We start from the raw sequence: 16,056 nt of genomic DNA on the forward strand, positions 1-16,056 counted from the left end.
AAACTTCCGCGATGCCAGCCTCGAACATCCCCCCTCCCCCGCCCCCCCCGCCGCCTCACCTGAAAACCTCCCTGTTCCTCCAAACGTTCGGGCCCGTCACTGAGATGGTCAGAAATAATCGTGTTTTGCTTTTTTTTTAAAAAAAAAGAGAATCTTGCTTTAATCGAATAAAGAAATACCAACACAGCAACTATTTTGTACAAAGGACAAGATGAATCTTATTTCGTGGGTGCCTCCGGCGAGAGTGACACAGATCTCTCGAGGCGGTAGCGGAGGAGGCAGTGGGGGGGATAAAAACATCCAGCTCACCCTTTCCACCCCACTCCGCCCAACGCAAACCCTCTCCCACAGAACGAAAGCAAAAGGGGCATTTGCCACAGGGCATGACTCAGCCAGTCTCTCTCTCTCGCTCGCTCTGTCAAGTCTAGAAGCTGTTGTACAACCCAAAGCGTGGATTTTCTCTGAACAGTCGTTCGCGAGGGTCTTGGAACAGGGGACGTCGTCTCAAGGGTCTGCAGAGGTCAGCGGGAGAGAAATGAAGAAATATCAGAAGTTATCTGTACACTGACTGGTGTCTCTCAGTCCCCTCTCTCTCAGGGTGATATCTGGACACTGACTGGTGTCTCTCAGTCCCTCTCTCTCAGGGTGATATCTGTACACTGACTGGTGTCTCTCAGTCCCTCTCTCTCAGGGTGATAGCTGTACACTGACTGGTGTCTCTCAGTCCTCTCTCTCAGGGAGATATCTGTACACTGACTGGTGTCTCTCAGTCCCCTCTCTCTCAGGGTGATATCTGTACACTGACTGGTGTCTCAGTCCCCTCTCTCTCTGGGTGATATCTGTGCACTGACTGGTGTCTCTCAGTCCTCTCTCTCAGGGAGATATCTGTACACTGACTGGTGTCTCTCAGTCCCCTCTCTCTCAGGGTGATATCTGTACACTGACTGGTGTCTCTCAGTCCCCTCTCTCTCAGGGTGATATCTGTACACTGACTGGTGTCTCTCAGTCCTCTCTCTCAGGGTGATATCTGTACACTGACTGGTGTCTCTCTGTCCCAACTCTCTCAGGATGATATCTGTACACTGACTGGTGTCTCTCTGTCCCAACTCTCTCAGGGTGATATCTGTACACTGACTGGTGTCTCTCAGTCCCTCTCTCTCAGGGTGATATCTGTACACTGACTGGTGTCTCTCAGTCCCCTCTCTCAGGGTGATATCTGTACACTGACTGGTGTCTCTCAGTCCCCCTCTCTCAGGGTGATATCTGTCCACTGACTGGTGTCTCTCAGTCCTCTCTCTCAGGGTGTTATCTGTACACTGACTGGTGTCTCTCAGTCCTCTCTCTCAGGGAGATATCTGTACACTGACTGGTGTCTCTCAGTCCTCTCTCTCAGGGTGATATCTGTGCACTGACTGGTGTCTCTCAGTCCCCCTCTCTCAGGGTGATATCTGTACACTGACTGGTGTCTCTCAGTCCCCCTCTCTCAGGGTGATATCTGTCCACTGACTGGTGTCTCTCAGTCCTCTCTCTCAGGGTGATATCTGTACACTGACTGGTGTCTCTCAGTCCTCTCTCTCAGGGTGATATCTGTCCACTGACTGGTGTCTCTCAGTCCCCTCTCTCTCAGGGTGATATCTGTACACTGACTGGTGTCTCTCAGTCCTCTCTCTCAGGGAGATATCTGTATACTGACTGGTGTCTCTCAGTCCCTCTCTCTCAGGGTGATATCTGTGCACTGACTGGTGTCCTCTTAGTCCCTCTCTCTCAGGGTGATATCTGTACACTGACTGGTGTCTCTCAGTCCTCTCTCTCAGGGAGATATCTGTATACTGACTGGTGTCTCTCAGTCCCTCTCTCTCAGGGTGATATCTGTACACTGACTGGTGTCTCTCAGTCCCCTCTCTCTCAGGGTGATATCTGTACACTGACTGGTGTCTCTCAGTCCTCTCTCTCAGGGAGATATCTGTATACTGACTGGTGTCTCTCAGTCCCTCTCTCTCAGGGTGATATCTGTGCACTGACTGGTGTCTCTTAGTCCCTCTCTCTCAGGGAGATATCTGTATACTGACTGGTGTCTCTCAGTCCCTCTCTCTCAGGGTGATATCTGTGCACTGACTGGTGTCTCTCAGTCCCCTCTCTCTCAGGGTGATATCTGTACACTGACTGGTGTCTCTCAGTCCTCTCTCTCAGGGAGATATCTGTATACTGACTGGTGTCTCTCAGTCCCTCTCTCTCAGGGTGATATCTGTGCACTGACTGGTGTCTCTCAGTCCCCTCTCTCTCAGGGGGATATCTCCACAGATATTCTCACCCTCCTGTTCAAATCCCTCCATGGCCCCTCGTTCCCTCCCTCCCTATCCAGCCCCTACAACCCTCCGAGATCTCTGCACTCCTCCAATTCTGGCCTCTTGAGCACCACCCCCACCCCCGGATTCCCATTGCTTCACCATTGGTGACCGTGCCTTAAGCTGCTTGGAGCTCTGGAATTCCCTCCCTGACCCTCTCCGCCTCTCTCTCTCTCTCCTCCTTTAAGACGCTCCTTGAAACCTCCCTCTGTGACCGAGCATTTGCTTGCCTGTCCCGGATATCTCCTCACGTGCTCAGGGTTAAATTATGTTTGAGAATGACCGCTGTGAATGGCCTTGTGGAGGGTATATAACTGGGACGCCTTTCCTGTGATATCCAGTAAATTTTGAGGCCTCACACAACAGCGGAAGCAGTACAGTAATTACCTTTCGAAGGCCTCGTACGGGTCAAAACGTGGCAGAGGCTCCCGGCTGCGATACAGAGGGACCAGGGGCTCCATGTAACGGGCCCAGGGTCTGTCGTACAGCGGAGGAGGGGGGCAGCGGCACCGAGACCACCGGACGCTGGTAGAAAGGGCGCTCTCGATAATCCCGGAATCGGGGCTGAATCGGCCACTTCAGCTCGTGCGCGATGCTGGAGCTGGAGCTGGAGCTAGGCTTGGGATCTCTGCTGTGGGGAGAGAAGCGGGGAGGGGGGAGAGAGGAGCGGGGAGGGGGAGAGAGGAGCGGGGAGGGGGAGAGAAAGAGCGGGGAGGGGGAGAGAAGAGCGGGGAGGGGGAGAGAGGAGCGGGGAGAAACCCAGAGAGAGAGGGGGCAGGGAGAGACAAGGGGCACAGAGAGAGAGAGAGGGGGCAGAGAGAGAGAGGGGGGGGCACAGAGAAAGAGAGAGAGGGGGCCCAGAGAGAGAGAGAGAGGGGGGGCCCAGAGAGATAGAGAGGGGGCCCAGGGAGAGAGAGGGGCCCAGAGAGAGAGGGAGAGGGGGGGCACAAAGACAGATAGAGAGGGGGCCCAGAGAGAGGGGGCACAGAGAGAGAGAGAGAGGGAGGGGCCCAGAGGGAGAGGGAGGGGCCCAGAGAGAGAGGGAGGGGCCCAGAGAGAGGGAGGGGCCCGGAGGGGCCCAGAGAGAGAGAGAGAGAGGGGCCCAGAGAGAGAGGGGGGGGGGGGGGGGAGAACGGGGAGAGGGGGGGGGGGGAGAACGGGGAGAGGGGGGGGGGGGGGGGAACGGGGGGAGAGGGGGGGGGGAACGGGGGGAGAGAGGGGGGGGGAACGGGGAGAGGGGGGGGGATGGGGAGAGGGGGGGGGACAACGGGGAGAGGGGGTGAGGGGGACGGGGAGAGAGAGTGAGGGGGACGGGGAGAGAGAGTGAGGGGGACGGGGAGAGAGAGTGAGGGGGACGGGGAGAGAGAGTGAGGGGGGACGGGGAGAGAGAGAGAGAGAGAGAGAGGGGGGGACGGGGAGAGAGAGAGAGAGGGGGACGGGGAGAGAGGGGGGGGAGAGGAGAGAGAGGGACACAGTGAAAGGCGAGCAAGCAGGGGAGAGGAGGAGAGAGACATTAAATATTTCTTGTGCACGTCAGCAGCTGATTGTGAAGTGCTGACTCTCGGCCAGGTACGGGAGTGGTGTGTTCTCCTGTTGCCGAGTACCAGGCACAATGAAAACCCCAAGGACACCCGGGGGTGCGGGGGGGGTATCTAAGGAGCACACAGCATTCACAACTGTCTGGGGGGGATCACTGGGCCAAACACATAATTGACACACACACACACACACACACACACACAGCAGAAAGGGCCCAACAGTCATTCGCGGCCTTCGACGAGGGGGTCAGTCCCCCGTGGGGAGACCTGTTTCCCCCAGCAGCGAGGGGTCAGTCCCCAGGAGACCCGTTTCCCCCCCCCCCACCCCCCCACAAAAGCGGACACCCCACCTTATCCCAACGCGCGTTCGCACCTCGGTCGGCTCTGGCTTTCGGATTTTCTCTCACTTGGCCTCCTCTCAGACCGGCGCTCCTCCCTCTGTCTGGACAGTTCCACGTTGGACATTCCCAGTTTCTCCGCCAGCGTCTTCTGCAAAAACGGGAACGTCGGAACTTTTCAGTGCCGGTCATCCGCTGCCTCCCCGAAAGAATGAGGTGACCCCCATTGAAACGCGTACAATTCGGAGAGTGGGGGGGGGGGGGGGGGGGGGTTTGACAGGGCAGCTATTGACACCTTCCCAACATCCACCGCCCTGGCTGGAGAGTCCAGAAGTGGCGCGATGGGGCGTCACAGCCTCAGGATTTGGCACTGAGACGGGGGAGACATTCCTTCACTCCGAGGGGTTGGTGAATCTCCGCAAATCTCGACCCCAGAGAGAGCTGCATGTGCTCAGTCTTACGAGTATATTCGAGGCGGAGATGGAAATAACTTTTGGGGAGCTGAGGGAATCGAGGGATATGGGAGGGGAGGGGAGGGGGGGAAGGGGGGGGGGTGTGGGAGATAGAGAGGGGGAAACACCACGTGGGCGAGTGGGGCAGATAATTGGACGTCCTGATGTGACTACGCCCCCCACAAACACAACACAGTCACCGCCACCCACCAAAGCCGTCAGCTTCCGTCTTGCGAGAAGTCTTTACTGTGGCACTTAACCAAGAGCTCTCTTCTTTTGCCCTCACCTTCACCTGCTGCAGTTTGCTGCGGATCTCCATGAACCCCATGTGCAGCCGTCCCCTGAAATGATCCGCCAGGCGCTTGTCCTTCTCTTGGAGGCCCAGATAGGCACCGCACACGTCACACACGCGCAGTTTCTGCTGCTGCAGGCTGCAGGTGGGAATGTTGTTACGGTACTCCTGCTGTTGGTTGGAGAGAGATGGATTACTTTGGGGATTGATAGAGGGCTATGGGGAGAGAGCGGGGCAGTGGTATTAGTTTGGGGATTGATACAGGGCTATGGGGAGAGAGCGGGGCAGTGGTATTAGTTTGGGGATTGATATAGGGCTATGGGGAGAGGGCGGCGCAGTGGGATTAGTTTGGGGATTGATACAGGGCTATGGGGAGAGAGCGGGGCAGTGGTATTAGTTTGGGGATTGATACAGGGCTATGGGGAGAGAGCGGGGCAGTGGTATTAGTTTGGGGATTGATATAGGGCTATGGGGGAGAGAGCGGGGCAGTGGGATTAGTTTGGGGATTGATACAGGGCTACGGGGAGAGAGCGGGGCAGTGGGATTAGTTTGGGGATTGATACAGGGCTATGGGGGAGAGAGCGGGGCAGTGGGATTACTTTGGGGATTGATACAGGGCTATGGGGAGAGGGCGGCGCAGTGGGATTAGTTTGGGGATTGATACAGGGCTATGGGGAGAGAGCGAGGCAGTGGTATTAGTTTGGGGATTGATATAGGGCTATGGGGAGAGAGCGGGGCAGTGGGATTAGTTTGGGGATTGATACAGGGCTATGTGGAGAGAGCGGGGCAGTGGGATTAGTTTGGGGATTGATACAGGGCTATGGGGAGAGAGCGGGGCAGTGGGATTAGTTTGGGGATTGATATAGGGCTATGGGGAGAGAGCGGGGCAGTGGGATTAGTTTGGGGATTGATATAGGGCTATGGGGAGAGAGCGGGGCAGTGGGATTAGTTTGGGGATTGATATAGGGCTATGGGGAGAGAGCGGGGCAGTGGGATTAGTTTGGGGATTGATACAGGGCTATGGGGAGAGAGCGGGGCAGTGGTATTAGTTTGAGATTGATACAGGGCTATGGGGAGAGAATGGGCAGTGGGATTAGTTTGGGGATTGATACAGGGCTATGGGGAGAGAGCAGCGCAGTGGGATCACTTTGTTATTGATAGAGGGATATGGGGAGAGAGCGGGACAGTGGGATTAGTTTGAGATTGATACAGGGCTATGGGGAGAGAATGGGGCAGTGGGATCAGTTTGTGATGGATACAGGGCTATGGGGAGAGAGCAGGGCAGTGGGAATAGTTTGGGGCTTGATACAGGGCTATGGGGAGAGAGCAGGGCAGTGGGATTAGTTTGTGATTGATACAGGGCTATGGGGAGAGAGCGGGGGCAGTGGTATTAGTTTGGGGATTGATACAGGGCTATGGGGAGAGAGCGGGGCAGTGGGATTAGTTTGGGGATTGAGAGAGGGCTATGGGGAGAGAGCGGGGCAGTGGGATTAGTTTGGGGATTGATACAGGGCTATGGGGAGGGAGCGGGGCAGTGGGATTAGTTTGGGGATTGATACAGGGCTATGGGGAGAGAGCGGGGCAGTGGGATTAGTTTGGGGATTGATACAGGGCTATGGGGAGGGAGCGGGGCAGTGGGATTAGTTTGGGGATTGATACAGGGCTATGGGGAGAGAGCGGGGCAGTGGGATTAGTTTGGGGATTGATACAGGGCTATGGGGAGAGAGCGGGGCAGTGGGATCAGTTTGTGATTGATACAGGGCTATGCGGAGAGAACGGGGCAGTGGGATTAGTTTGGGGATTGATACAGGGCTATGGGGAGAGAGTGGGGCAGTGGGATTAGTTTGGGGATTGATACAGGGCTTTGGGGAGAGAGCGGGGCAGTGGGATTAGTTTGGGGATTGATACAGGGCTATGGGGAGAGAGCAGGGCAGTGGGATTAGTTTGGGGATTGATACAGGGCTTTGGGGAGAGAGCGGGGCAGTGGGATTAGTTTGTGATTGTACAGGGCTATGGGGAGAGAGCGGGGCAGTGGGATTAGTTTGGGGATTGATACAGGGCTTTGGGGAGGAGAGCGAGACAGTGGGATTAGTTTGTGATTGTACAGGGCTATGGGGAGAGAATGGGGGCAGTGGGATTAGTTTGGGGATTGATACAGGGCTATGGGGAGAGAGCGCGGCAGTGGGATTAGTTTGGGGATTGATACAGGGCTATGGGGAGAGGGCGGGGCAGTGGGATTAATTTGGGGATTGATACAGGGCTATGGGGAGAGAGAGCGAGGCAGTGGGATTACTTTGGGGATTGATACAGGGCTATGGGGAGAGAGCGAGGCAGTGGGATTAGTTTGGGGATTGATACAGGGCTATGGGGAGACAGCGGGCCAGTGGGATTAGTTTGTGATTGATACAGGGCTATGGGGAGAGAGCGAGGCAGTGGGATTAGTTTGGGGATTGATACAGGGCTATGGGGAGAGAGCGGGGCAGTGGGATTAGTTTGTGATTGATGCAGGGCTATGGGGAGAGAGCGGGGCAGTGGGATTAGTTTGGGAATTGATACAGGGCTTTGGGGAGAGAGTGGGCCAGTGGGATTAGTTTGTGATTGATACAGGGCTATGGGGAGAGAGCGAGGCAGTGGGATTAGTTTGGGGATTGATACAGGGCTATGGGGAGAGAGTGGGGCAGTTAGATTAGTTTGGGGATTGATACAGGGCTATGGGGAGAGCGAAACAGTGGGATTAGTTTGTGATTGATACAGGGCTATGGGGAGGGAGCAGGGCAGTGGGATTAGTTTGGGGATTGATACAGGGCTATGGGGAGAGAGGCGGGGCAGTGGGATTAGTTTGGGGATTGATACAGGGCTATGGGGAGAGAGCGGGGCAGTGGGATTAGTTTGGGGATTGATACAGGGCTATGGGGAGAGAGCGGGGCAGTGGGATTAGTTTGGGGATTGATACAGGGCTATGGGGAGAGAGCGGGGCAGTGGGATTAGTTTGGGGATTGATACAGGGCTATGGGGAGAGAGCGGGGCAGTGGGATTAGTTTGGGGATTGATACAGGGCTATGGGGAGAGAGCGGGGCAGTGGGATTAGTTTGGGGATTGATACAGGGCTATGGGGAGAGAGCGGGGCAGTGGGATCAGTTTGTGATTGATACAGGGCTATGCGGAGAGAGCGGGGCAGTGGGATTAGTTTGGGGATTGATACAGGGCTATGGGGAGAGAGTGGGGCAGTGGGATTAGTTTGGGAATTGATACAGGGCTATGGGGAGAGAGTGGGGCAGTGGGATTAGTTTGGGGATTGCTACAGGGCTTTGGGGAGAGAGCGGGGCAGTGGGATTAGTTTGGGGATTGATACAGGGCTATGGGGAGAGAGCAGGGCAGTGTGGGATTAGTTTGGGGATTGATACAGGGCTATGGGGAGAGAGCAAGGCAGTGGGATTAGTTTGGGGATTGATACAGGGCTTTGGGGAGAGAGCGGGGCAGTGGGATTAGTTTGTGATTGTCCAGGGCTATGGGGAGAGAATGGGGCAGTGGGATTAGTTTGGGGATTGATACAGGGCTATGGGGAGAAAGCGGGGCAGTGGGATGAGTTTGGGGATTGATACAGGGCTATGGGGAGAGAGCGGGGCAGTGGGATTAGTTTGGGGATTGATACAGGGCTATGGGGAGAGAGCGGGGCAGTGGGATTAGTTTGGGGATTGATACAGGGCTATGGGGAGAGAGTGGGGCAGTTAGATTAGTTTGGGGATTGATACAGGGCTATGGGGAGAGCGAAACAGTGGGATTAGTTTGTGATTGATACAGGGCTATGGGGAGGGAGCAGGGCAGTGGGATTAGTTTGGGGATTGATACAGGGCTATGGGGAGAGAGCGGGGCAGTGGGATTAGTTTGGGGATTGATACAGGGCTATGGGGAGAGAGCGGGGCAGTGGGATTAGTTTGGGGATTGATACAGGGCTATGGGGGAGAGAGCGGGGCAGTGGGATTAGTTTGGGGATTGATACAGGGCTATGGGGGAGAGAGCGGGGCAGTGGGATTAGTTTGGGGATTGATACAGGGCTATGGGGAGAGAGCGGGGCAGTGGGATTAGTTTGGGGATTGATACAGGGCTATGGGGAGAGAGCGGGGCAGTGGGATTAGTTTGGGGATTGATACAGGGCTATGGGGAGAGAGCGGGGCAGTGGGATCAGTTTGTGATTGATACAGGGCTATGCGGAGAGGAGCGGGGCAGTGGGATTAGTTTGGGGATTGATACAGGGCTATGGGGAGAGAGTGGGGCAGTGGGATTAGTTTGGGAATTGATACAGGGCTATGGGGAGAGAGTGGGGCAGTGGGATTAGTTTGGGGATTGCTACAGGGCTTTGGGGAGAGAGCGGGGCAGTGGGATTAGTTTGGGGATTGATACAGGGCTATGGGGAGAGAGCAGGGCAGTGGGATTAGTTTGGGGATTGATACAGGGCTATGGGGAGAGAGCAAGGCAGTGGGATTAGTTTGGGGATTGATACAGGGCTTTGGGGAGAGAGCGGGGCAGTGGGATTAGTTTGTGATTGTCCAGGGCTATGGGGAGAGAATGGGGCAGTGGGATTAGTTTGGGGATTGATACAGGGCTATGGGGAGGAAAGCGGGGCAGTGGGATGAGTTTGGGGATTGATACAGGGCTATGGGGAGAGAGCGGGGCAGTGGGATTAGTTTGGGGATTGATACAGGGCTTTGGGGAGAGCGGGGCAGGTGGGATTAGTTTGGGGATTGATACAGGGCTATGGGGAGAGAGCGGGGCAGTGGGATTAGTTTGGGGATTGATACAGGGCTATGGGGAGAGAGCGAGGCAGTGGGATTAGTTTGGGGATTGATACAGGGCTATGGGGAGAGAGCGAGGCAGTGGGATTAGTTTGGGGATTGATACAGGGCTATGGGGAGAGAGCGAGGCAGTGGGATTAGTTTGGGGATTGATACAGGGCTATGGGGAGAGAGCGGGGCAGTGGGATTAGTTTGTGATTGATGCAGGGCTATGGGGAGAGAGCGGGGCAGTGGGATTAGTTTGGGAATTGATACAGGGCCGTGGGGAGAGAGTGGGGCAGTGGGATTAGTTTGGGGATTGATACAGGGCTAGGGGGAGAGAGCGGGCCAGTGGGATTAGTTTGGGGATTGAGACAGGGCTATGGGGAGAGAGCAGGGCAGTGGGATTAGTTTGTGATTGATGCAGGGCTAGGGGGAGAGAGCGGGGCAGTGGGATTAGTTTGGGGATTGATACAGGGCTATGGGGAGAGAGCGAGACAGTGGGATTAGTTTGGGGATTGATACAGGGCCGTGGGGAGAGAGCGGGGCAGTGGGATTAGTTTGTGATTGATACAGGGCTATGGGGAGAGAGTGGGGCAGTGGGATTAGTTTGGGGATTGATACAGGGCTATGGGGAGAGAGTGGGGCAGTGGGATTAGTTTGGGGATTGATACAGGGCTATGGGGAGAGAGCGGGGCAGTGGGATTAGTTTGGGGATTGATACAGGGCTATGGGGAGAGAGCGGGGCAGTGGGATTAGTTTGGGGATTGATACAGGGCTATGGGGAGAGAGCGGGGCAGTGGGATCAGTTTGTGATTGATACAGGGCTATGCGGAGAGAGCGGGGCAGTGGGATTAGTTTGGGGATTGATACAGGGCTATGGGGAGAGAGTGGGGCAGTGGGATTAGTTTGGGAATTGATACAGGGCTTTGGGGAGAGAGCGGGGCAGTGGGATTAGTTTGGGGATTGATACAGGGCTATGGGGAGAGAGCAGGGCAGTGGGATTAGTTTGGGGATTGATACAGGGCTATGGGGAGAGAGCGGGTCAGTGGGATTAGTTTGTGATTGTACAGGGCTATGGGGAGAGAGCGGGGCAGTGGGATTAGTTTGGGGATTGATGCAGGGCTATGGGGAGAAAGCAGGGCAGTGGGATTAGTTTGGGGATTGATACAGGGCTATGGGGAGAGAGTGGGGGCAGTGGGATCAGTTTGGGGATTGATACAGGGCTATGGGGAGAGAGCGAGGCAGTGGGATTAGTTTGGGGATTGATACAGGGCTATGGGGAGAGAGCGGGGCAGTGGGATTAGTTTGTGATTGATGCAGGGCTATGGGGAGAGAGCGGGGCAGTGGGATTAGTTTGTGATTGATGCAGGGCTATGGGGAGAGAGCGGGGGCAGTGGGATTAGTTTGGGAATTGATACAGGGCTATGGGGAGAGAGCGGGGCAGTGGGATTAGTTTGGGAATTGATACAGGGCTAGGGGGAGAGAGCGGGCCAGTGGGATTAGTTTGTGATTGATGCAGGGCTATGGGGAGAGAGCGGGGCAGTGGGATTAGTTTGGGAATTGATACAGGGCTAGGGGGAGAGAGCGGGCCAGTGGGATTAGTTTGGGGATTGAGACAGGGCTATGGGGAGAGAGCAGGGCAGTGGGATTAGTTTGTGATTGATGCAGGGCTGGGGGGAGAGAGCGGGCCAGTGGGATTAGTTTGGGGATTGATACAGGGCTATGGGGAGAGAGCGAGACAGTGGGATTAGTTTGTGATTGATGCAGGGCTATGGGGAGAGCGAGACAGTGGGATTAGTTTGGGGATTGATACAGGGCTATGGGGAGAGAGCGGGGCAGTGGGATTAGTTTGTGATTGATACAGGGCTATGGGGAGAGCGAGACAGTGGGATTAGTTTGGGGATTGATACAGGGCTATGGGGAGAGAGCGGGGCAGTGGGATTAGTTTGTGATTGATACAGGGCTATGGGGAGAGCGAGACAGTGGGATTAGTTTGGGGATTGATACAGGGCTATGTGGAGAGAGCGGGGCAGTGGGATTAGTTTGTGATTGATACAGGGCTATGGGGAGAGAGTGGGGCAGTTAGATTAGTTTGAGGATTGATACAGGGCTATGGGGAGAGAGCGGGGCAGTGGGATTAGTTTGTGATTGATGCAGGGCTATGGGGAGAGAGCGGGGCAGTGGGATTAGTTTGTGATTGATGCAGGGCTTTGGGGAGAGAGCGGGGCAGTGGGATTAGTTTGGGAATTGATACAGGGCTATGGGGAGAGAGCGGGGCAGTGGGATTAGTTTGTGATTGTACAGGGCTATGGGGAGAGAGCGGGGCAGTGGGATTAGTTTGGGAATTGATACAGGGCTATGGGGAGAGAGCGGGGCAGTGGGATTAGTTTGTGATTGTACAGGGCTATGGGGAGAGAGCGGGGCAGTGGGATTAGTTTGTGATTGATACAGGGCTATGGGGAGAGCGAGACAGTGGGATTAGTTTGGGGATTGATACAGGGCTATGGGGAGAGAGCGGGGCAGTGGGATTAGTTTGTGATTGATACAGGGCTATGGGGAGAGCGAGACAGTGGGATTAGTTTGGGGATTGATACAGGGCTATGTGGAGAGAGCGGGGCAGTGGGATTAGTTTGTGATTGATACAGGGCTATGGGGAGAGAGTGGGGCAGTTAGATTAGTTTGAGGATTGATACAGGGCTATGGGGAGAGAGCGGGGCAGTGGGATTAGTTTGTGATTGATGCAGGGCTATGGGGAGAGAGCGGGGCAGTGGGATTAGTTTGTGATTGATGCAGGGCTTTGGGAGAGAGCGGGGCAGTGGGATTAGTTTGGGAATTGATACAGGGCTATGGGGAGAGAGCGGGGCAGTGGGATTAGTTTGTGGATTGATACAGGGCTATGGGGAGAGCGAGACAGTGGGATTAGTTTGGGGATTGATACAGGGCTATGGGGAGAGAGCGGGGCAGTGGGATTAGTTTGTGATTGATACAGGGCTATGGGGGAGAGCGAGACAGTGGGATTAGTTTGGGGATTGATACAGGGCTATGGGGAGAGAGCGGGGCAGTGGGATTAGTTTGTGATTGATACAGGGCTATGGGGAGAGCGAGACAGTGGGATTAGTTTGGGGATTGATACAGGGCTATGTGGAGAGAGCGGGGCAGTGGGATTAGTTTGTGATTGATACAGGGCTATGGGGAGAGAGTGGGGCAGTTAGATTAGTTTGAGGATTGATACAGGGCTATGGGGAGAGAGCGGGGCAGTGGGATTAGTTTGTGATTGATGCAGGGCTATGGGGAGAGAGCGGGGCAGTGGGATTAGTTTGTGATTGATGCAGGGCTTTGGGGAGAGAGCGGGGCAGTGGGATTAGTTTGGGAATTGATACAGGGCTATGGGGAGAGAGCGGGGCAGTGGGATTAGTTTGTGATTGTACAGGGCTATGGGGAGAGAGCGGGGCAGTGGGATTAGTTTGGGAATTGATACAGGGCTATGGGGAGAGAGCGGGGCAGTGGGATTAGTTTGTGATTGTACAGGGCTATGGGGAGAGAGCGGGGCAGTGGGGATTAGTTTGTGATTGTACAGGGCTATGGGGAGAGAGCGGGGCAGTGGGATTAGTTTGGGAATTGATACAGGGCTATGGGGAGAGAGCGGGGCAGTGGGATTAGTTTGTGATTGTACAGGGCTATGGGGAGAGAGCGGGGCAGTGGGATTAGTTTGGGAATTGATACAGGGCTATGGGGAGAGAGCGGGGCAGTGGGATTAGTTTGTGATTGTACAGGGCTATGGGGAGAGAGCGGGGCAGTGGGATTAGTTTGGGGATTGATACAGGGCCGTGGGGAGAGAGCGGGGCAGTGGGATTAGTTTGGGAATTGATACAGGGCTATGGGGAGAGAGCGGGGCAGTGGGATTAGTTTGTGATTGTACAGGGCTATGGGGAGAGAGCGGGGCAGTGGGATTAGTTTGTGGATTGATGCAGGGCTTTGAGGAGAGCGGGGCAGTGGGATTAGTTTGGGGATTGATACAGGGCCGTGGGGAGAGAGAGCGGGGCAGTGGGATTAGTTTGGGAATTGATACAGGGCTTTGGGGAGAGGGCGGGGCAGTGGGATTAGTTTGGGGATTGATGCAGGGCTTTGAGGAGAGCGGGGCAGTGGGATTAGTTTGGGGATTGATACAGGGCCGTGGGGAGAGAGCGGGGCAGTGGGATTAGTTTGGGAATTGATACAGGGCTTTGGGAGAGGGCGGGGCAGTGGGATTAGTTTGGGGATTGATACAGGGCTAGGGGGAGAGAGCGGGCCAGTGGGATTAGTTTGGGGATTGATACAGGGTTATGGGGGAGAGAGCGGGGCAGTGGGATTAGTTTGGGGATTGATACAGGGCTAGGGGGAGAGGGCGGGGCAGTGGGATTAGTTTGGGGCAGCACAGAGGCCTGCGTTTGCCCTCCCCTCACTCGCGCTCCCCACCTCGGATTCCTTCTTCAGCTGTGTCAGTCTGTCGACCTCCTCCAGCATCCGCTGTGACTGGTCTAGGATTCCGTTTGAGCCCAGCACCTCAGCCCTGGCCAGTAGCTTCCCGATATCCTCATTCAACATCTGCACCTTCTCAACCTGTCGGGCCAGAGAGAGAGGAGTGAGAGGGAAGCCTGTAATGCAGCAGGCGGGGGATGGGTCTCCCCATGGGGACTGACCCCTCGCTGGGGGGAAACAGGTCTCCCCATGGGGACTGACACCTCACTGCTGGGGGAACGGGTCCCCCATGGGGACTGACATCTCACTGCTGGGGGGATGGGTCTCCCCATGGGGACTGACATCTCACTGCTGGGGGGATGGGTCTCCCCATGGGGACTGACCCCTCACTGGGGGGATGGGTCTCCCCATGGGGACTGACCCCTCACTGGGGGGAAACAGGTCTCCTCCATGGGGACTGACACCTCACTGCTGGGGGAACGGGTCCCCCATGGGGACTGACATCTCACTGCTGGGGGGATGGGTCTCCCCATGGGGACTGACCCCTCACTGGGGGGAAACGGGTCCCCCATGGGGACTGACATCTCACTGCTGGGGGGATGGGTCTCCCCATGGGGACTGACCCCTCACTGGGGGGAAACAGGTCTCCTCCATGGGGACTGACCCCTCACTGGGGGGGAACGGGTCCCCCATGGGGACTGACATCTCACTGCTGGGGGGATGGGTCTCCCCATGGGGACTGACCCCTCACTGGGGGGAAACAGGTCTCCTCCATGGGGACTGACCCCTCACTGGGGGAAACGGGTCTCCTCCATGGGGACTGACCCCTCACTGGGGGGAAACGGGTCTCCCCATGGGGACTGACCCCTCGCTGCTGGGGGGACGGGTCTCCCCATGGGGACTGACCCCTCGCTGCTGGGGGGACGGGTCTCCCCATGGGGACTGACCCCTCACTGCTGGGGGAACGGGTCTCCCCATGGGGACTGACCCCTCACTGCTGGGGGAACGGGTCTCCCCCATGGGGACTGACCCCTCTCTAGGGGGAAACAGGTCTCCTCCATGGGGACTGACCCCTCACTAGGGGGAAACAGGTCTCCTCCATGGGGACTGACCCCTCACTGCTGGGGGACGGGTTTCCCCATGGGGGCTGACCCCTTCGCTTGGGGGGGGGGGTAAACGGGTCTCCCCATGGGGGGCTGACCCCTTGCTGCTGGGGGAACGGGTCTCCCCATGGGGGCTGACCCCTTGCTGCTGGGGGAACGGGTCTCCCCATGGGGGCTGACCCCTTGCTGCTGGCGAACGGGTCTCCCCATGGGGGCTGACCCCTTGCTGCTGGGGGAACGGGTCTCTCCATGGGGGCTGACCCCTTGCTGCTGGGGGAACGGGTCTCCCCATGGGGGCTGACCCCTTGCTGCGGGCGAACGGGTCTCCCCATGGGGGCTGACCCCTTGCTGCTGGGGGAACGGGTCTCCCCATGGGGACTGACCCCTTGCTGCTGGGGGAACGGGTCTCTCCATGGGGGCTGACCCCTTGCTGCTGGGGGAACGGGTCTCCCCATGGGGACTGACCCCTTGCTGCTGGGGGAACGGGTCTCCCCATGGGGACTGACCCCTTGCTGCTGGGGAACGGGTCTCTCCATGGGGGCTGACCCCTCCCTGCGCCGGCGGAATGGGAGCCCAGGGACTTTACTGAGGTGGCCCCCACTGTGCGTCGCTCCGGCCGATGACCCCCACCCTGCCCTCTCCTCTCCCCCCACCGGCCTGTACCTTGGCGATGATCTCGGTGCTGAACGACTTCTGCACCAGCACCAGCTTGTTCTTGTCCTGCTCCGCTTTGCGGTCGCAATCCTCCAGGAACA

The 16,056-nt window shown here is 56.7% G+C and overlaps 1 protein-coding gene across 1 annotated transcript; it reads right to left on the reverse strand.

Annotated features, from left to right (window-relative positions):
* Positions 1-129: 129 nt before the first annotated feature.
* LOC137359344 (putative RNA-binding protein Luc7-like 1) lies at positions 130-16,050 on the reverse strand. Its single transcript, XM_068025364.1, has 6 exons — positions 15,965-16,050; positions 14,196-14,339; positions 4,960-5,136; positions 4,257-4,372; positions 2,733-2,976; positions 130-512 (listed from the first exon to the last, which is right to left on the reverse strand). The coding sequence occupies exons 2-5, from the start codon at positions 14,322-14,324 to the stop codon at positions 2,754-2,756; spliced, it is 645 nt and encodes a 214-aa protein (XP_067881465.1). The 5' UTR covers positions 14,325-14,339; positions 15,965-16,050; the 3' UTR covers positions 130-512; positions 2,733-2,753.
* Between the last annotated feature and the right edge of the window lie 6 nt (positions 16,051-16,056).

Source organism: Heterodontus francisci, unplaced genomic scaffold (genome assembly GCF_036365525.1).
Source record: "Heterodontus francisci isolate sHetFra1 unplaced genomic scaffold, sHetFra1.hap1 HAP1_SCAFFOLD_1676, whole genome shotgun sequence".
In the NCBI taxonomy this organism is placed as follows: Eukaryota; Metazoa; Chordata; class Chondrichthyes; order Heterodontiformes; family Heterodontidae; genus Heterodontus; species Heterodontus francisci.